The sequence below is a fragment of the Moschus berezovskii genome, chromosome 2 (genome assembly GCF_049115385.1).
Source record: "Moschus berezovskii isolate FMDL1 chromosome 2, NW_MosBer_1.0, whole genome shotgun sequence".
In the NCBI taxonomy this organism is placed as follows: Eukaryota; Metazoa; Chordata; class Mammalia; order Artiodactyla; family Moschidae; genus Moschus; species Moschus berezovskii.
The window spans coordinates 106943226-106965269 of record NC_142461.1 but is presented as its reverse complement, the minus strand read 5'-3'; the positions used below and the strand labels follow the sequence as shown (position 1 = coordinate 106965269).

The window sequence follows — 22044 nt, the reverse complement described above, 5'->3', positions numbered from 1 at the left end:
GAAGTCAGCTGATCAACACGCTTAATCGTATCTGCAACCTTATTTTCCCTTTGCCAGCTAGCCTAGCAACCCACTCGAGTATCCTTGCTTGGAGAATTCCACAGACAGAGGACCCTGGTGGGCTATAGTCCATGGGGTCGCAAAGAGTCGGACACGACTGAGCAACTTAACACACACACAGCTAGCCTGATGTATTATATTCATAGGTTCCAGGATGTGGACATATATTCATATATGGCCCATTATTCTGCTACCACATCCATGTTCCCTGTTTGTTTCAATTATGGCAAAGCTTTTCCAGATGAGGCTGGAAATACAGGCCAGCATCAGTGAAGTCCTTTAGCATGGAACCAATGAGAAACCACCATGGAATCAAACAGGAAAGTGATATGATCTGTTTTACATTTTAAAATGATCAGTTACAGGAAGCCTGGGCCTGCCAGCACAGACACATTTGAGACTCTCTTAATAGGGGACTGGCAGCTTGTTGTCAGTGAGGTGCTGATTTGATCCCCATGGCTGGTGCAGCTGGCTCACCTGGGGTTAGAGGTAGCTTTTGATCATCTCCTTTGGTTGTCTGTTGTGTTATTTCCACAGTTTATCATTTTACCTAGTAGCAAGGAGCAGGGGAAGTCTAGTCTGTTATGCTGGCTCAACCACAAGTACCCTTCTTGTTTCCATTATATGCTGTTTATTAGATGTAGTCTCCCCCAAGAATTTTGGCCTCTTGCTTTATTTTCCTTTCTTTTTCATATATACAGATAAACTCTTCATGTGGCAACAAGCAGAAATATTCTCATTCTCTTTGAAGAGATTCCATTTCCATATAGAGTCAGAAAAAAATTATAGACTTAGAAAAGGGAAGATTTGTTCATGTAGAGTGTCCCAGGTACATGGTGTCTTTTCCCCTTCCCTTCAGTTAGAACTCTAACGTATTTTGGTCCCTTATCTGCCCCTCCATAGGACAGGGAAATATTAAGGTGATCCATGCCTTACCCCTTGGCCAGAGTTAACTGCCTACTAACGACTTTCAGCAGCACAGAAGTAACTTCCTAAAGCCAGGGGGTATTGGGAATAGAACATCTTTGAAGAAAACAGTCTTATTAGTAGATGGCAGACTTTTCACTGCAGGTCTATAAAAGGTGTCCAGGCAGCACATACTTGTGAAAGTGTTGGTTGGAGTCTATTATATATTCTTCAAAATGAACTTGACTAGAAATTAAGCTCCTCTATCTTCTTTTTAAAGTCATTGTAGGCTTAGAGTTGATTTAAAATAAATTTCATTAGATCCTATTAATGTCAGTCAAACCTTAAATTAAAAAATAACTTTTAGAAGTTGGGAAATAATTGGATAAGGAAGTCAACACAGAGAATTTTAAATGACTCTAGGTTTGTATTCATATTAAAAGCAAAATCTTGAAAACAGTGACTTCCCTCGCCCCTTTCTGACTTTCTGCCTAATTACCAAATATATCCACATTGCTGGAATTGCTTTCAAGAAAATAGTTTTTAGTAGAGAAATAGCTCTGTTGGAATGTTTAAATGGAATTTATCCTAAGGGTAATATTCGTTTCCATGGTGTCTTTTCAAAGTCATTTATATAGGACCTACTTTTAAGTTCATAATGGCTCCATGAAATGGAGAGAATTATAGAGGGTAGCGGAAAAAAAGATAAGCCTATCTGTTCCATTGGTTTATTCCTTTCTTTTTTTTTTTTTTAAAGGGAGTAACTTAAATCTAAGGGGGTTATCTTCCAGTTTCAGATGGGGGCTCCTGCAAGATGCTTGGCCATGGCAGTTGACATTCTTAGTGTTTCTCAAACTAATAATCCAATTATAATCCAGACCCACTTTCTTATCGTAGCCTGGCAGTCTGGTTCTTATGATGCTACCTCTTGAAAATAAAGACTGTGTAGTTCTTATCTACTGCACTTTGCATTGTATGCCATGACCCTTTGTCTGAAATCAGCCTGATGCCCCACCATTTTGATTCCCAGAATTTAAAGTCAAAAATTAAACAATGGCCTAAGAGTATTGTTACCAGAGGATGGTACCAGTGCCAGGAATCTTCAAAATAGGATCAAGTTTATGGATTACAAAAGAGTGTAATTCATCCATCAGTCATTGAAGAGTTATGGTAAATTTGTCATTGAAGAGTTATGGTAAATTTTACCCAATTCTGCTTAGGATGTGTGTCAGATTCTCAGAGTCTTTGTACCATAAACTCAGGAAGACTTCCCAAGTGAGCTATCTTATCACTAGGTGATATACCACTCCATGTAGTTTTGGTGCTATTGACACTAAGAATAATGAGTAGGATTGTCAATTCCAGATCTTTGTATTGTGAGCTAGAACTTAAGTGTGGGTCCCAATAAAAACCACTCTTTTAAACTGTTCTATTTAGAACATAAAATTTTATCTTTCAAAATTTTGGTTGCTTTGCTTATTTGTTTTAATGAAAGCTTGTAATTTTCATTTTTTTATATTGATGTATAATGAATGAAAGTATTTTCATAAGTTATGTATGTGTTAAAAGTGGTGGGACTGTGTTTTTATTTATTTATTCTGCAGTATGGCATGCAGCTGTACCAGAATTACATGCATCCATATCAAGGCAGAAGTGGCTACAGTTCTCAGAGTATATCTCCCATGGTAAGGACCAAGTTTTTGAACCTACATTTTATTTTATATTTACATTACATTAATTTACAGTCATGTTACATTATAAATGTACATTACAATACATTTCCTTTTTTTTGGTCAAGTAAAGTAACTTTTGGACAGCTTCTTACCATGTTGTATTAAACTATTTACTTTTGGATTTTATATGATTGCAACCTATGTGATAAAATCACATAGTGGTGCATACATTAAGTAGACACTTAAAACAATGTTTTATGTTAAAGAAAAATTTTAAATATTTGAAAGAATTATGAGAGTCATTGTGTGTCATTACATTGAGGATTAGATCTTAATATTTTATAGAACACTGTCCTCGAGAGTGTAGATATTTCTTATTGATTTGATTGTAAGTTTATTTATTTAAATATTAATTCTGGGATTATCATAGCCTGTGACTTCTTTTGCATTCTGACTTTCTAACAATAATATTTTTAAAGTTTCAGGTCCTTGAAAAACATACTGCTCTCCAGGAAACCCAAAAGATGCAAGCCAAAATATTAGTTGTGCATTACACTAAGACTAGCACCGCTTCACAAGTTTATCCTAAATGGCACTTGGATTTTTATACACAGATACATCTTTCCCCATCTTTGGGACCTAATTTTAATTTCCTGTGCATTAACAAGAAATTATTTTTGAACTTAAAGTTTATGTTATGCTGTTTTTGCTTGTGCTCTTTACTATTGAGTATATTGGAAATTTGGACGTATGAGCTTGTATGACAAATCAGCTAACATCCTGCATTTACACTTAGGTTAATACATGCTTTTCATGGCTGTGACCAAGGGAGGTGCATTTTCGCACATGGTAACATAGCAGATAAAACGCTCAGTTCTAGGAATGAGGCATGAAATAATGTCGATTATGTATCCTGATAGACTAATATGGAAAAAGAATTCCAATTCTGTAGTTATGGTGCTTTAAGTTAAGGAAGAGTAACTTTTCATTTTTATATCTATTACTTTTTAGCTCTAAAATAAGAAAGTAAGGAATGTAATGAATTTTTATAAAAGCAGTAGCTTTAAGGTGAGAATTTTTATAATTTGTCGGCTTATCCTAATCTTTTAATTCATGTATATATGAATAATGAATTTTATTATCTTAATCCTTTGCTAAATCCTTCTAAATTTCTTTCAGAGTCTGAAGTTATTAGGATGAGCATGTTAATAGTAGTCATGATTTGGAGGCAATTATTTAGTATCCTCTTAATCATAGGGAAAAAATGCTATAAAATAAGTCCTTTCCAGTCTCATCATTGTCATTAATATACAAGTATAGTATTATTCTTGCTTCTTTCCATCGAAACTGATCCTACTGTTGATCAGTATGACAGTTCAGTTAATGTAGCTTTATTTGTTCAACACCTTGTATGAGAAAAGACGCTCCTTGAGTCTTGAATTTGGCTGTAAACAGGGGTTCAAGGACAAGAGGCTTAAATCTCTGTGATGAGGACGAGGACCTAGTCCTGCATGGCAGTTGACATGATCAGACAAAAAGGCATCTCTACTCTCCTTAATTTTCACGAAGGAAACCTAGAAGATTGGGGAGGCATTTGTGTTTACTTTGATATCTATACAGAATCCCAGGATAATTTCTAGATGAGAGAATCAGTGACCTGAAAATCTGTGGGTTTTCATCAAGGCACCATGTTCAAGGAACAGCAGAAAAAACTTTGCCTACTTTAGTTATAGTTTTAAGGGACAATATTGTCTTCTTCTCCAGGGATTCATTTTGAGAAGGGAAATGAGAAAAAAAATTATCATACCATAATGGACATCTTAACTATATAGAGCACACAGGAGCTACTCCATCAGGCTTTGAAAGGAGAATCATCAGCAGATATTTCAAAAAGCAGATATTTGGACTTTTTTTTAGGACAAAAAAAGGAATTCATTTAAAGGAACATCTGTTAGTTAGACCCTGGCCAGAATGAGGGGATGGGAGAAGCAAATCAACTGAAGTTCTTATGTATTGTTTCTCATATTTGACCTTGAGCTAGACATTCCAAATTGCATTTTCTTCCCTGTGCCTCCCATCCCATGGTACAGAAAAGAACCTTAGGTAGGGCCTGTCACTGTTTTTACCGAGTATGACATTGGTTGAGTCACTGCTGTCCTGCAGTATAAAATAAGGGGGGGTGGTTGTGTGATCTGTAGAAATGATTACACCTCTGATGTCCTGTGGCTCTGTATGACACTGATGAGAGGACACTATCTGAGGAAATTCTGTGCCCTCTTACTATGGCCTGCATTGCATGTTTATGTGAAAGTCAGTTGCTCAGTCATGTCTGACTCTTTGCAACCCCATGGACTGTAACTTGCCAGGCTTCTCTGTCCATGGAATTCTCCAGGCAAGAATACCTGAGTAGGTTGCCTTTCCCTTCTCCAGGGGATCTCTCTGACCCAGGGATTGAACCTGGGTCTCCTACATTGCAGGCAGATTCTTTACCATCTGAGCCACCAGGAAAGCCCTGGAGTGGCAGAGACTGAGTAGTTAACTAGTTGCTGCTTAGCTAAGCAGCCTGAAAAACATTTCATGCCCCAGTCTCACTCAAAATTGTTTGGATCTGATCTCAAGTTTGATCTGGATAATGGGAAGGTGTACTCAGGCTCCTTCTTTCTTAAAGAGAGGCGTGCTGTTAAAATCACATTTTTCGTGATTGCCCTGTTTATCCACCACATGGAAGAGCTAGAAAAAGGGATAAATAGTTGAGAAATACACTGATTCTGAATGTTAACAATGTCGCTTTCCTATGTGAAAGAAATTGAGCTGAAAATGACCTTTTGGTTCAAGTCAGATTTTGCTTCACTTCCATTTCTTTGTCCACCAAAGGTAAACTATTAATTTTTCATCTACCACCTGCCATTCAGTAGAAAACATTTGCTCTATTTCTGTGTGTTCCCCTAGCGTAGTTAATGTAGCAAATGAAAATACTTATTTGTATTGTAGACTCCCTACTTAAGGTCAAGTAATTATGGAACATGGGATCTTGTTTTGCATTTCAGCCTGTCATACCATAGGGAAAAAAATGAGAAACAAATTAAGAACAACTGCTTATGTTTATTTTTCTTTCCTTATAGTATTTTTATATTATCAGAGTCTTGTGATTACAGAGGCCATCTTGGCATGTGAAGGCAGAGATATGATACGGATAAAGCTATCATTATGATTGAGATTAGTTACTCTGTGGCTTGGGCAGGTGGAAGCTTTTCATTAATGTCAGCAAAGCAAAAGTATATCCGACTGGTCCACAGCCCAGCACAGAAGATCATGGGGTGAGAAGGGCAAAGTAAGGTGTGACAGCAAATAGAGATTACAGAGACAGCATCTGTCTGGAAAGAGCAGCTGTCAGTTACAAAAACTCCTGTAACAAATGAAAGATTGCACGCCGGATCTCCATAAATAAAGATGAACCGTAATAAGATTGTGGACCACTACAGCAAAGTTTCAAGAGGAAATAATAGATGCTAATAAAGTGGGATGTGTAACGCAGAGATAAATGATCCCCCCTCTCCCATTTTTGTATGAACCAGGTTTTGTTTCAAGCAGACATTTGATTAGAGTCTGTTAGACGAAGTAGGATATGGCAGAAACCATGTGGAGACAGAGGGAAAATGGCCTTAAGCCAGGAGTCTCCAGGTGTATTTTGGCTCATCTTTACCATGAAAACTCCTTTTGTGTGTGTGTGTGTTGTGTGTGTGTGTGCGCATGCACACGTGCGCACTCAGGCATGTCCGGTTCTTTACAACCCCATGGACTGTAGACCATCAGGCTTCTCTGTCCCTGGAATTTTCCAGGCAGGAATACCAGAGCAGGTTGCCATTTCCTTTGGGGGATCTTCCTGACCTAAGAATCAAACCGCATCTCTTTGTCTCCTGGATTGGCAGGTTGATTCTTTAGCACTGGCTCCATCTAGGAAGCCCATTTTTTTGTGTTGCTCTTCTGTTAATGACCAGTGGGGAAAAACTATTAAACATTGCCCAGGCTGGTTTATGGGCTTCCTAGATGGCGCTGTGGTAAAGAAACCATCTGCCAATGCAGGAGATTTAAGAGACATAGATTTGATCCCTGGGTAGGGAAGATCCTCTGGGGGAGGAAATGGCAACCTACTCCAGTATACTTGCCAGGAGAATCCCATGGACAGAGGAGTCTGGCGGACTATGGTCTCACTTCAGTTTAATTCAGTCACTCAGTCATGTCCGACTCTTTGCAACCCATGGACTGCAGTACACCAGGCTTCCCTGTCCATCACCAACTCCCGGAGCTTACTCAAACTCATGTCAGTGAAGTCGGTGACGCCATCCAACCATCTCATCCTCTGTCCCCTTCTCCTCTCGCCTTCAGTCTTTCCCAGCATCAGAGTCTTTTCCAAAGAGTCCGTTCTTCACATCAGGTAGCCAAAGTATTGAAGTTTCAGCTTCAGCATCAGTCCTTTCAATGAATATTCAGACTGATTTCCTTTAGGTGGGACTGGTTGGATCTCCTTGCAGTCCAAGGGACTTTGAAGAGTGTTCTCCAGCACCACAGTTCAAAAGCATCAATCCTTTGCCACTCAGCTTTCTTTATAGTCCAACTCTCACATCCATACATGGCTACTGGAAAAACCAAAGCTTTGACTAGATGGACCTGTGTTGGCAAAGTAATGTCTCGGCTTTTTAATATGCTGTCTAGGTTGGTCATAGCTTTTCTTCCAAGGAGCAAGCGTCTTTTAATTTCATGTCTACAGTCACCATCTGCAGTGATTTTGGAGCCCCCCCCCAAAATAAAGTCTCTCACTGTTTCCATTGTTTCCCTAACTGTTTGCCATGAAGTGATGGGACCAGATGCCATGATCTTAGTTTTCTGAATGTTGAGTTTTAAGCCGACTTTTTCACTCTTCTCTTTCACTTTCATCAAGAGGCTCTTTAGTTCCTCTTCACTTTCTGCCGTAAGCGTGGTGTCATCTGCAAATCTGAGGTTATTGATATTTCTCTCGACAGTCTTGATTCCAGCTTGTGCTTCATCTAGTCCAGCGTTCCCTCATGATGTCCTCTGCGTATACGTTAAATAAGCAGGTGACAATATACAGCCTTGATGTACTCCTTTCCTGATTATAAACCAGTCTGTTGTTCCATGTCCAGTTCCAACCATTGCTTCTTGACTGGCATAAAGATTTCTCAGGAGGCAGGTCAGGTGGTCTGGTACTCCTTTCTCTTTCAGAATTTTCCACAGTTTGTTGTGATCCACACAGTCAAAGGCTTTGGCATAGTCAATAAAGCAGAAATAGATGTTTTTTGGAACTCACTCACTTTTTCAATAATCAAACACACTGTGATCTATAGGGTCACAAAGAGTTGGACATAACTGAAGTGACTTAGCATGCACACACATGCTGGTTTTGGATATTTTGTCTTTTGAAGAGGTTTAATTCCTGTAAACCAAGTGACACTTGTAATTGGAGAGTTTGACAACTTTTTTTTTCCTTAGGATATGTTGTTTAAGATGACACATTTTAAAGAAAGATGGTTGTGAATTAGAGTCCTAAACAAAGAAAAAGTAAAACAAGGTCCATGTTTTGGATGTTTTATTTTCACAGTCAGAGACTATGAATAACAAAAGTAATTGGCAAAGATGACTTTCTTACTTGTTTAAAATTATGTTTATTTAAAGATGTCTTCCTTTTATATTGGTTCTTTTGTCATTCAGACTAATTTTTGCAACTCTCATTTTGCCATGTTTATGCCCACAAGATGAAAAAATATTCACATACTAAATCATAGAAATTTTAATATTATGGAGTTATCTGAATTATTTCATTAAATTTCATTTTCAAAGTTAGAGGAAAGTTGATGTGATAAACTTTTAAAATACATGTTGTTGGTTAATTATAAAATATGAGTACCATTTCTTTCTAAAGAAGTAATGTAAATCAATCTGTTATAGTTTTAGTGTATCTTGAATCTTATTAAAAGCTGTTGTATAAGTAGGTAGATTTAATATTTAAATAATCATTGATGAATTTCAAAGCATAATAGAGAGATGAATTTGGAAGCAATGGATATTTTTAGCCATATGAAGGGTTATTTTTTTGTAAATTGGTATTTTTCTGCTTAAATGGATACAAAGATACAGGGTTGCTTTAGGAGAAAAACATGCTTACCTTGAAAGCTATTAATCTCTCTTAATTCAGTGACTTTAACAAATAACTGTGTAACCTACTTAAACCAATTATTTTATAGCATCATTTCCTGTTCAGTATGTATTGTTAACTTTTTAATTTCCTGCTAGTTACCTTTGGAACCTTATCCTAAAATGGAAATGTATTGCCAGCAAAGGACTGAAAGGTAACTTCAAAGGTATTTTCAAGGTAAAAAAAAATGTGCTTTTTTCCAGAGAAGTATATCAGAGAATTCCCTGGTAGCAATGGACTTCTCAGGCCAGAAAACCAGAGTTATAGAAAATCCCACTGAAGCCCTTTCCGTTGCAGTTGAAGAAGGACTAGCTTGGAGGGTACAGATTAGCTTCATGTTCTTTAAAATATTTATGATTTGAATTTGTTTCACCCCAAAAGTTGAAATTTGTTTCCCACTTCCTTATTCAGAAAAAAGGATGTTTACGCCTGGGCAGTCACGGTAGCCCCACTGCGTCTTCACAGAGCTCTGCCACAAACATGGGTATGTCTGTGCTCACAGTCACTGTGACCAGCTGGGTGGGAAGACTGCATTTAGATGTAGTCACTGCGGGGCGAGGGTCAAAGTACATGTAATTAGACTATGATCGTTTCAAACAAATCTTGTATTACCCCACTCTATTTCTTCAGCTATCCACCGGTCCCAACCATGGTTTCACCACAAAATTTCTAGAGAGGAAGCTCAGCGATTGATTATTCAGCAAGGTCTAGTGGATGGGTAAGTTAGATTTTGAATAGCACTGATTTCCGATTTCTCCGATAATCAGTACTTACTTATTCAGCACACAGAGAGAGTTTTGATTTCGGCTCAATAAAACAGAAGGGACTTTGTGCTGTAAGGATGGTTGCCACTGAATCCTAGCAATACCTAGACAATACCTGTTACATAGTGGTTTCATAGTCTTTGTCCATAAAGAAGATAGTTGAATAGGATTCTCTGGTCTTAAACAGTGATAGTTAATATTTTCCCATTCTGTGCATCTCAGATATTAATTGATGGGGGAAAAACTGAACTCGTTTTGGCGTGTCAACATTTTGATTTGAATTGATTAGTACAATGGCAAAGTATGGTTTGTGTCATGACAAAATCGCATCTTACAAAACCACGAACCACATCTTACATGTTAACACATTTTTTAAGTTTGATGGAGGGTGTGTTAAAGTAAAACGTAAAAGTAAAGTAAAAAGCTGTTTCTTATGTACTTAGACTATGTCATGTTTTTCTGTTTACATCCCATTTCTTTCCTCTAAATTTTAACAGTTTCAAGTAATATAAACCTATGAAAATAGTACTTTTTAACTCTTCTCATGTTACCTTTTAGTGGGATACCATAGAAGACATAGGAGAAGCAGAAAATTTATTATGCAAGATTTATGGTCTAAAGAATTTTATTCTTCTCAAATTATTCATGTTACAGATACTTCCTATAATATAATATTAGCTGAATTTTATTCCTAAATGCAGTACAAATTAAGGAGGTTATATTGAGGTTTGGATGGAAAATAAAACCAGCATCAATTTAAACAAGTGGTAATGGGATCTTATATCTTCAAGGGTTGGATTAAGATGATGGCAAGATTTCAAGGTGATTTAATACAGACATTTGGACAAAAATGCATTTTCATGTAGAAGATTATTAATAGCAAGTCAGCATTTCAGTAGACTCTAAACAAGAAAATATTTCAATATACTCTGCATGGAACTAGATCTTTTTAGATTAAATCTGAACAATCAGCAGAAATACCATCTGATAAAACCAATAAAAGAAATAAATCACAAAGAATTGTCAAAATGTTTTGGAGGATTATAATTTTCCTTATTTCTGAGCCCACTCTTTTGAATTGAATGACATAACTGCATAAAGAATGACAGTATCGTTATGTTTTACGTTTTTTAATTTTAAAAAGATTGCTTTTGGTGTTCCTTTTGGAAAGATGTGATGCTGTCAGGCAGTCCACTAGGTGGTAGTGTGGATCCATTCAGGAATCAGCAATGGGGTGAGACAGAGCTTGACTGACCAAGGAAACTCCCTTTTGTCCCATCTCCCAGAGATGTAACGTCAGAATCACACAGCACAGATGAAATGGATAATCTTGTCAGACGTCTGTGATGGCTCACATTTGGCTGTCTCTTTCCCCAGGCACAGTGAGATTAGTATTGGAGTCACCAGCAGGACTGTTCGCACAGTCTGTTTGCCAGCAATTAATACAGAGATGGTGAAGCGCTGAGTTGCCAGTTAATAAGAATCCACGCCTGGCCACGTTTTTCTTAGGCCATTAGGACATGTCTTGTTTTTCTAGGCTGTTATAGAGTTTATGCTACCTTTTTCAAGGTTGAAGTAAATGTTGTTTGGGTGTTTCTTTTACTAAAAATATTTTGCTCAAACATTTAATGGTTTCAGGATTGATTTTTTAGAATATATTCACTTCTCAGTTTCAGTTGTATGTAATAGTAGGAACCAGAATCCAAAAAAAGAAAAAAACGATCCAATATAGAAGAGTGGGTTTAAAATTTTTTAATTCTAAAAATTTTCTTTCTGCAGGACCTTGCATGACCCAGAAGTAACAATATGCTAATGATTCATTCTCTGTACCAAAGAGGTGCATGATTACCCAACTTCCCAGTGGAAAAAGGACTTGGCAATAATTGTTGATGTCACCATAGCTTTATATTGGTTATTGTGAGCAAAAAATCTGACAAATGACTGTGTATTTATACTATTTAAATTAGTTCCAATGATAGTTTTATAGTATTAGAGTATATCATACCATATTGTTTACCATGTTGGATAATCCTATCATTGAATACACAGTAAAGGAAAACTCTGGCTACATTTAGGAATATAATTCCAGGATTTGGTATAGGCCATATTTCTATGAAATCCATGAATAAATGTAGAAAAATATTGAAATCTCTTCTCTCTCTTTAGAGTTTTCTTGGTACGGGATAGTCAGAGTAACCCCAAAACATTTGTACTGTCAATGAGTCATGGACAAAAAATAAAGCACTTTCAAATTATACCAGTAAGTATTTGTGATTTCTTATTCGTGTATTAGAGATGATCTTAATGCATAAGCTTTTGGAGACTTTAGTTTTCTTTGGTCTTTTATTAAATATAATATGGGAACTTGTGCTTTGACTAGAGTTAAGTATGGCAGAAATGGTTTTATGAGTCTGAATTAATATAAGAAATACAGGAATTGTAAAAATTAAATTTTCTCATGAAATATGATTTGGTAATATTGTATAGACCCCATGCCACCTATTATTAAAAGGCCACTGAAAATTCTTTCTCCTGAAATCTACTAGTGGTTCTTTAAAAGCCATTATTTTAAAGCACATTCTCCTCTCTTGTCCCCAAAATGTTTTTTTGTAGTTTTGTTTATAGTTATCACTATGGATATATAAGCAGGTGTTTGTAGCACAGGTGATCATTATTTAAACTATTCTGAGCACCTTTTAAAAATGTGATTCTGTTTCCAGGTGGCACAGCTTGCTTTGAGATTTTGTTGTTGTTACTGCTTCTGCTGCATGTGTGTGTGTGTATGTGCATGCCTGCATGTATTTTGCATGTGGTCTGTGTATTAGAACCAGATAGTGTGGAACAGAGATCCAGTCTGCTTTCAAGAAAGTATTAACATGAAATTGCTAAGTTGCTAGTATTTTCTTTTTTCAAATGAACTCTTTTTGAAGTTATCCAATCCATATGAAGTTTCTTCCTGACTGCATTTGATTATGTGAGTGACATCCCTGGCAAGTTATCAACTGCTTAATGCCCAAAGATCTCAATGCAAAGGGAAAAAAAAAACCAAACCAACCTGTCATTCCGTTAACATAATGTTTGACTGCTCCACAATCAATTTACTGATACAAATTCTGGTGGATATTCGTTTTTAGATATACAAAGTGAGGCTTTAGGTAGACAGCGATTAGAAATGGAAATTAATTTCTGAGGGTAGGCATACTAAAGTCTTTTGTTTACTCTTACACTAAATAGTGCAAATTTCTCACTGTGTACTGTATTGATTCAGACTTGTCCTACTATTCTAACTACAGAATGTTAAGAGAGTTAAAGATACAGGAAGTAGAGCCACATTGCTTACCTTGGGATCAGATGATATTTCCTTTAAATGCAAGTAAAGGTACAAAAAAGAAGTGGATGTGTCAAAATCTTCTTTTCACTGTCCTTTAGTATTATAAATGTGTCAGTTTTGGCATTTAAAGATGCAGTGTGCAATAGAACATGATTGACTTTCTGAGTAGTTTTTTCCCTTCTTACTGGTTTGTTGTTTTTCCTGTTTCAGGTGGAAGATGATGGTGAGATGTTCCACACCCTAGATGATGGACATACAAGATTTACGGATCTAATCCAGTTGGTGGAGTTCTATCAACTCAATAAGGGCGTTCTTCCTTGCAAGCTGAAACATTATTGTGCTAGGATTGCACTTTAGCCAAACCAGAAGTGACTTGTTAAACTGTTGAGGAAAAAGAACTCAAGAAAAAGACCATAAATAAGGGTGAAGGCATTGCCATGGTGAAAATAATCTATTTCACCTACAATTACAAAAAATAGTTTGTACATTACAAATAATTCAAGATTTGGATTGACATTACCTTCATCATTTAAAAATCATTAGTTAAAATTAAACCTCAGAAAAAAATGATTTGGTGTGTTCTTGTGTGATTTTATATTATTATAATATTTTCTTCAAATATTCATAATTTAGACATCTTTCTGTCCTTATTTACTATAGCAGCATTAGACTTCGCAGTCACAAAATGTGAAAAAAATTTGAGGCTCAGAATGAATTATTTGTGGACTGAATTTCAATTATGCTACTGTTTTTTATAACTTAAGAAGTATGATAAAAATTGGAATTATCAATTAAAAGAAGCTACTCGCCACCTGTTAATAAAACTAAAAACTATTTTGAATTGTATATTTTCTGAGTTTATTATAACCTTAAGAACATCTTTTGAAATAACAGCTTAAAATTATTTTGAAATATATTGATTTTTCAGAATGACTTTTATTACATATTAAATTATTAATTATACTGTAATATTTACACTGGTATTGTACCTATCAGTGACATTATTTATTGCATTTTTTTTCATTTATTTAAGGATTGACTGTGACTATCTACCTGTTTTTAAGAAAATGATCAAAATGTAAAAAAAAAAAGAAAATGATCAAAATGTAGAGGGGATTTAGATAATTTTCACGTGCTTTCTCATGGCATGTAAATTTATGACAGTGTAACATTTTCACCTTAATATTTCCCATTTGTCCCATGCTGTAACTTTCAGAAGGTTCTTTAGATCCTTATACAGGTAGATCATTAACCTGATCAAAATGTTAAAATCAAAGATGTAAAAATCTATTAAGATTTAAATAGATAAATCCATGCTTTTCTCTTTTCATACCCTCTTTTCAGTTTCTTACCTTGGCAACATCACTATGGAAGACAAAGGTTTCGGAAAGTTGTGACACCAGCCTCCTTTATCACCTCCCTGAGACCATCGAGAAAGCTTTTGTTGGGATTCTATCTCTATTTTTCCTACTTTTTGTGAGAAGGGTATTCAGTGTTCTAAAAAAGGATGAGAAGTTAAACAGCAAAAAAATATTAACACAATACACAATGTTGCCCATCTGCTCTGATCCTTGTAAAATGTGGGAAAGTTAAGATTTTTTTAAGAATAATATTTTAAAAATGCATACTTTAGTTTTAAATAACTATACATTTTTAGTAATAGAGCATTTGAAAACATTCACAAAATGCTAATAAAATCAGCTGTTACTAGAAAAGAATTATTGACAGAATTTAAAGTACTCAATTTATTTTTAGCCAGTTTAAACCTAATTCTTAAAATACCAAAACTTAGAACACAAATCTGATGTTATAAAAGATTGATCTGTCCATATTTATATATACCTGGAACTGATTCATGTTGATATTTGGCAGAAACCAATAAAATTATATAAAGCAATTATTCTTCGATTAAAAAATAAATCTTAAAAACACCAAAAAAAAAAAGAGATAGATCTGGTGTCTTACAAAGGCTTGGATGATACACAGGATCTCTAAATAAAAGAGGAAGAGGTAAACACACTTGACCCTTTCAACTTTGTAGAATATCTTGGATTATTTCTGATTTGTAAAAATACTTTGTTTTGAATGATATGCATTTTCTTGTTTTGCAGCAGGGTCAAATTGACAGTATCAGAAAATGTCCTGTTTTAAATGCTAGACTTTCATAAATTGACCAACGTGTGCTTGTCTTTGCTATTGTATCTCTAATTTCATTCATTATCTAAATTTATTATTGTGGAGCCCAGATTTTGTACATAATTGCTCACTTTGATCTTAAAGCATGAGCCAAGAAAAATTATTGAGGAAAGATTGACATTATACTTTCTGATTCTTTTCTGATAAATAATTTTGAACAGGTGTTAATTAGTATATATACCTTATAGGAAATTAAATCTGAGAGTGTCAGATAAATCCAGAGGTAGTACAGTATTAAAATGAATTTCCAAGAAAAATACAAATTAATACCTTTGGATTATTTTTCATTTTGGTTTAGCCAAATTCTGCTTGTTGCGCAGCTGATATATCGTGTCCGACTCTTTGTGACCCCATAGACGGCAGCATACCAGGCTTCCCTGTCCTTTACCATCTCCCGGAGCTAACTCAAACTCATGTTCGATGAGTCAGGGATATCATCCAACCATCTCATCCTCTGTTGTCCCCTTCTCCTCCTGCCTTCAGTCTTTCCCAGCATCAGGGTCTTTTCCAAAGAGTCAGTTCTTAACATCAAGTGGCCAAAGTATGGTAGTTTCACCTTTGAAATCAGTCCTCGCAATGATTATTCAGGGTTGATTTCCTTAGGACTGACTGGTTTGATCTTGTTGCTATCACACCATTTTTTGATAAGGATTAGGACAGATTAGTTGTGTTTTCTTCTTTTTTTGTGTTTCATATGTTAAAGTAAGTATACAGTCCTAGAAAGAAAAAAAAAAAGCAGATCTGGTACATCCACATTATTCTGTTTCTTTTTTTTTTTTTTTTGTATGGGAGAATTATTTATTTTGAAACATTCAGGAGATCTAGTCAGACAAGATAAAAATTACTAGGAGTGTTTATTAATTCAGAATAATTACTTATTTCACATATATAATAGTATAAGATCTGACTGATATATCAGTTGGAGATTTTTGTGTTAACTTTATTTTAGGGTGGTCAACATCACTTAAGCAAGAGAATTCCAGAAAAACATCTGCTTCATTGACTATGCTAAAGCCTTTGGCTGCGTGGATCACAACAAACTGTGGAAAATTCTTAAAGAGATGGGAATACAAGTCAACCTAACCTGCCTCCTGAGAAAACTGTATGCAGGTCAAGAAGCAACAGAACTGGACAAGGGACAACAGACTGGTTTCAAATCAGGAAAGGAGTATGTTAAGGCTGTATATTGTCACCTTGCTTATGTAACTTATACACAGAGTACATCATGTGAAATACTGGGCTGGATGAAGCACAAGCTGGAATCAAGATTGCTGGGAGAAATATCAATAACCTCAGATATGCAGATGACACCGCCATTATGGCAGAAAGCAAAGAGGAACTAAAGAGTCTCTTGATAAAGGTGAAAGAGAGTGAAAAAGTTGGCTTAAAACTCACCATTCAGGCAGACGCGGGAGACGCCCGGCTCCGGCGGCGCAGGCGCAGACGCGGGAGAGGCCCGGCTCTGGTGCAACCGACCACGTGGAGAATCGTGGCTGAGATGAGCTACCCCGCGCCCAGGGTTAGGGCGGTGGCCGAGAGGAGCTGTACCACGTTCAGGAGGCGGTGGCTGCTTGGGCACCGGAGGGCCGAGAGGAGCTGATCTACATTCAAAGCAGGAGGCGCGGCCTTGAGGAGATACCCCTCGTCCAAGGTAAGGTACAGTGGCTGCGCCTTGCTGGAGCAGCTGGGAAGAGATACTCCACGACCAAGTGGAATATAAGAATCCAGTGTTCTGGGGAGGAAGGAACAAGATGGCGGAGGGATAAGATGGCAAGACCACTTTCTCCCCCACAAATTCATCAAAAGAACATTTGAACGTGGAGTAAAGTCCACAAAACAACTTCTGAATACTGGCAGAGGACATCAGGCTCCCAGAAAAGCAGCCCATTGTCTTCTAAAGGAGAGAGAAGAAATCCAGCTCCACCCACCAGAACACCGACACATGCTTCCCTAACCAGGGAACCCGGACAAGTCACCCGTCCAACCCCACACACAGCGAAGAAACTACGTAATAAAGAGAACTCCACAAACTGCAAGAAGAGGGAAAGGCCACCCCAAGCAAAGCAATATAAGCAGGATGAAGAGGCAGAGAAACACCCAGCAAGTAAAGGAACGAGATAATTGCCCACCAACACAAACAAAAGAAGAAGATATAGGGAATTTACCTGATAAAGAATTTCAAATTTTGATGGTGAAAATGATTCAAAATCTTGAAAGCAAAATAGAGTTACAGATAAATAACCTGGAGAAAAGGATTGAGAAGATGGAAGAAAGATTTAATAAGGACTTAGAAGAAATAAAAAAGAGTCAATATACAATGAATAATGCAATAGATGAGATCAGAAACACTCTGGAGGGAACAAACAGTAGAATAACAGAAGCAGAAGGCAGGATAAGCGAACTAGAAGATAGAATTGTAGCAATAAATGAAACAGAGAGGAAAAAAGAAAAACGAATTAAAAGAAATGAGGACAATATTAGAGACCTCTGGGACAATGTTAAACGCTCCAACATTCGAATCATAGGAGTCCCAGAAGAAGAAGACAAAAAGAAAGACCATGAGAGAATACTTGAGGAGATAATAGTTGAAAACTTCCCTAAAATGGGGAAAGAAATAATCACCCAAGTCCAAGAAACCCAGAGAGTCCCCATCAGGATAAACCCAAGGCGAAATACTCCAAGACACATATTAATCAAATTAACAAAGATCAAACACAAAGAACAAATATTAAAAGCAGCAAGGGAAAAGCAGCAAATAACACATAAGGGGATTCCCATAAGGATAACAGCTGATCTTTCAACAGAAACTCTTCAGGCCAGAAGGGAGTGGCAAGACATACTTAAAGTGATGAAAGAAAATACCCTACAGCCCAGATTACTATACCCAGCAAGGATCTCATTCAAATATGAAGGAGAAATCAAAAGCTTTACAGACAAGCAAAAGCTGAGGGAATTCAGCATCACCAAACCAGCTCTCCAACAAATGCTAAAGGATCTTCTATAGACAGGATACACAGAAAGAGTGTATAAACTTGAACTCAAAGCAATAAAGAAAATGGCTACGGGATCGTACTTATCAATAATTACCTTAAACGTAAATGGGTTGAAATTTTCAAAAAGGCTAGGAAACAATTCTCATAGCCATCAATAGTTCAGTGTTGAGTTCATGAATAGTTTTTAAAGTTTGGGACAAACTGTAGTATTTGCTATTTGAAGTACTATTTGTAATTGGCATATTACGATGTAACATTGGTCTTCATTTCCATCTTAAAACGCCTAAAAATGCCTAACAGGTTTTTAGATTTGTGAATTTTAGTTGAAATGTATTTTATGATGTTACTAAACCTGCAGAAATATTGAAATATTTCAGAGAACTTATTCACTGTACATTTAATTTATTTTATTTATAAAAGTTATGAACTGTAAAAAAAAAAATTCATGTAATTCCACTATGTAGAAACATCTAATATTAAAATTTTGTCAGTTTTACATGTAAAAAAAAAAAAAAACAACTCACCATTCAGAAAACTAAGATCATGGCATCTAGTTCCATCAGTTCAGTTCAGTCGCTCAGTTGTGTCCAACTCTTTGGGACCTCAGGTACTGCAGCACATCAGGCCTCCCTGTCCATCACCATCTCCCGGAGCTTACTAAAACTCATGTACACTGAGTTGGTGATGCCATCCAACCATCTCATCATCTGTCATCCCCTTCTTCTCCCGCCTTCAATCTTTCCCAGCATCAGGTCTTTTCAAATGAGTCAGCTCTTCGCATCAGGAGGCCAAAGTATTGGAGTAAGTATCAGCTTCACCATCAGTCCTTCCAATGAATATTCAGTACTGATTCCCTTTAGGATGGACTGGTTGGATCTCCTTGCTGTCCAAGGGTCTTCTCCAGCACCACAGTTCAAAAGCATCGATTCTCCGGCACTCAGCTTTCTTTATAGTCCACCTCTCACATCCATACATGACTACTGAAAAAACCACAGCTTTGATTAGATGGACCTTTGCTGGCAAAGTAATGTCTCTGCTTTTTAATTGCTATCTAGGTTGGTCATAACTGTCCTTCCAAGGAGTAAGCGTCTTTTAATTTCATGGCTGCAGTCACCATCTGCAGTAATTTTGGAGCCCAATAAAATAAAGTGTGCCACTATTTCCACTGTTTCCCCATCTATTTGCCATGAAGTGATGAGACCGGATGCCATGATCTTAGTTTTCTGAATGTTGAGTTTTAAGCTGATTTTTTTCACTCTCTTTCATTTTCATCAAGAGGCTCTTTAGTTCTTCTTCACTTTCTGCCATAAGGGTGGTGTCATCTGCATATCTGAGGTTATTGATATTTCTCCCAGCATCTTGATTCCAGCTTGTGCTTCTTCCAGCCCAGCGTTCCTCATGATGTACTCTGCATATAAGTTAAATAAGCAGGGTGACAATATACAGCCTTGATGTACTCCTTTTCCTATTTGAAACCAGTCTGTTCCATGTCCAGTTTTAACTGTTGCTTCCTGACCTACACACAAATTTCTCAGGTGGTCTGGTACTCCTATCTCTTTCAAAATTTTCCACAGTTTATTGTGATCCACACAGTCAAAGGCTTTGGCATAGTCAATAAAGAAGAAATAGATGTTTTTCTGGAACTCTCTTACTCTTTGATAATCCAGTGGATGTTGGCAATTTGATCTCTGGTTCCTCTGCCTTTTGTAAAACCAGCTTGAACATCTGGAAGTTCACAGTTCACTTATTGCTGAAGCCTGACTTGGAGAATTTTGAGCATTACTTTACTAGCATGTGAGATGAGTGCAGTTGTGTGGTAGTTTGAGCATTCTTTGGCATTGCCTTTCTTTGGGATTGGAATGAAAACTGACCTTTTCCAGCCCTGTGGCCACTGCTGAGTTTTCCAAATTTGCTGGCATATTACGTGCAGCACTTTCATAACATCATCTTTTAGGATTTGAAATAACTGGAATTCCATCACCTCCACTAGTTTTGTTCGTAGTGATGCTTTCTAAGGCCCACTTGACTTCACATTCCAGGATGTCTGGTTCTAGGTCAGTGATCACACCATCGTGGTTGTCTGGGTCATGAAGATCTTTTTTGTACAGGTCTGTGTATTCTTGTTACCTCTTAATATCTTCTGCTTCTGTCAGGTCTATACTATTTCTGTCCTTTATCGAGCCCATCTTTGCATGAAATATTCCCTTGGTATCTCTAATTTTCTTGAAGAGATCACCAGTCTTTCCCATCCTATTGTTTTCCTCTATTTCTTTGCACTGATCACTGAGGAAGGCTTTCTTTTCTCTTCTTGCTATTCTTTGGAGCTCTGCATTCAAGAGGGTATATCTTTCCTTTTCTCCTTTGCTTTTCGCTTCTCTTCTTTTCACAGCTATTTGTAAGACCTCCGCAGACAACCATTTTGCTTTTTCGCATTTCTTTTTCTTGGGGCTAGTCTTGATCCCTGTCTCCTCTACAATGTCATGAACCTCCGTCCATAGTTCATCAGGCACTCTGTCTATCAGATCTAGTCCCTTAAATCTATTTCTCACTTCCACTGTATAATCGTAAGGGATTTGATTTAGTTCATACCTGAATGGTCAAGTGGTTTTCCTCACTTTCTTCAATTTAAGTCTGAATTTGGCAATAAGGAGTTCATGATCTGAGCCACAGTCAACTCTCTGTCTTGTTTTTGCTGACTGTATAGAGCTTCTCCATCTTTGGCTGCAAAGAATATAATCAACCTGATATCTGTGTTGACCGTCTGGTGATGTCCATGTGTAGAGTCTTCTCTCGTGTTGTTGGAAGAGGGTGTTTGCTATGACCAGTGCATTCTCTTGGTAAAACTCTATTAGCCTTTGCCCTGCTTCATTCTGTAATCCAAGGCCAAATTTTCTTGTTACTCCAGGTGTTTCTTGACTTCCTACTTTTGCATTCCAGTCCCCTATAATTAAAGGACATCTTTTCACTTCATGGCAAATAGATGGGGAAACAATGGAAACAGTGAAAGACTATATTTTCTTGGGCTCCAAAATCACTGCAGATCGTGACTGAAGTCATGAGGTTAAAAGACACTTGCTCCTTGGAAGAAAAGCTATATGACCAACCTAGACAGCATATTAAAAAGCAAAGACATTACTTTGCCAACAAAGATCTGTCTAATCAAAGCTATGGTTTTTCCATTAGTCATGTATGGATGTGAGATTTGGACTATAAAGAAAGCTGATCACCAAAGAATTGATACTTTTGTACTGTGGTGCTGGAGAAGACTCTTGAGAGTCCCTTGGACTGCAAGGAGATCCAACCAGTCCATCCTAAAGGAAATCAGTCTTGATTATTCACTGGAAGGACTGATGCTGAAGCTGAAACCCCAGTACTTTCGCCACCTGATATGAAGAAATAACTCTTTGGAAAAGACCTGATACTGAGAAAGATTGAAGTCATGAGAAGGGACCGACAGAGTATGAGAAAGTTGGATGGCATCACCGACTTGCTGTACCTGAATTTGAACAAGTTCCGGGAGTTGGTGAAGGACAGGGAAATCCTGCGTACTGCAGTCCATGGGGGTAGCAAGGAGTCAGATAGAGCATCAGTTAGTAAGAGCCCCATGTGGTCTCTGGCTTCTGATCCCCAACAGTGCTAACTCTACATATGGTAGTTATGTTACGTTACTGCTCTCAGACTGCCACCTGAATTATGATTTCTCTGAGAGGAAAGATTACCATTGGTAATGTTACAAATTGGTGTTTCAAGCTGGCTCCACTATTTAAAAAGCTCTTCTCCCTATTGCCAGGCATTCTTAAACTTTTCTGTGCTTTGGATCCATCTCTCAGTTCTGGTGAAATTTATGAACTCCCTTCACAGAATACCTTTAAATGCATAAAATAAAATAGAATTTGAAAACAAAGTAATA

At 37.0% G+C, this 22044-nt stretch overlaps 1 protein-coding gene across 3 annotated transcripts in view; it reads left to right on the top strand.

Moving 5' to 3' along the window:
- Positions 1–13766, top strand: part of GRB14 (growth factor receptor bound protein 14) — a 127263-nt gene extending 113497 nt beyond the window's left edge. For all 3 annotated transcript variants that reach the window (XM_055397921.2, XM_055397922.2, XM_055397924.2), the window contains 6 exons: positions 2571–2651; positions 9054–9170; positions 9262–9334; positions 9481–9568; positions 11781–11874; positions 13156–13766. In XM_055397921.2, coding sequence (XP_055253896.2) covers positions 2571–2651; positions 9054–9170; positions 9262–9334; positions 9481–9568; positions 11781–11874; positions 13156–13302 — 600 coding nt within the window. In that variant the 3' untranslated portion in view covers positions 13303–13766. The remainder of the gene's footprint in view (positions 1–2570; positions 2652–9053; positions 9171–9261; positions 9335–9480; positions 9569–11780; positions 11875–13155) is intronic.
- Positions 13767–22044: the final 8278 nt, after the last annotated feature.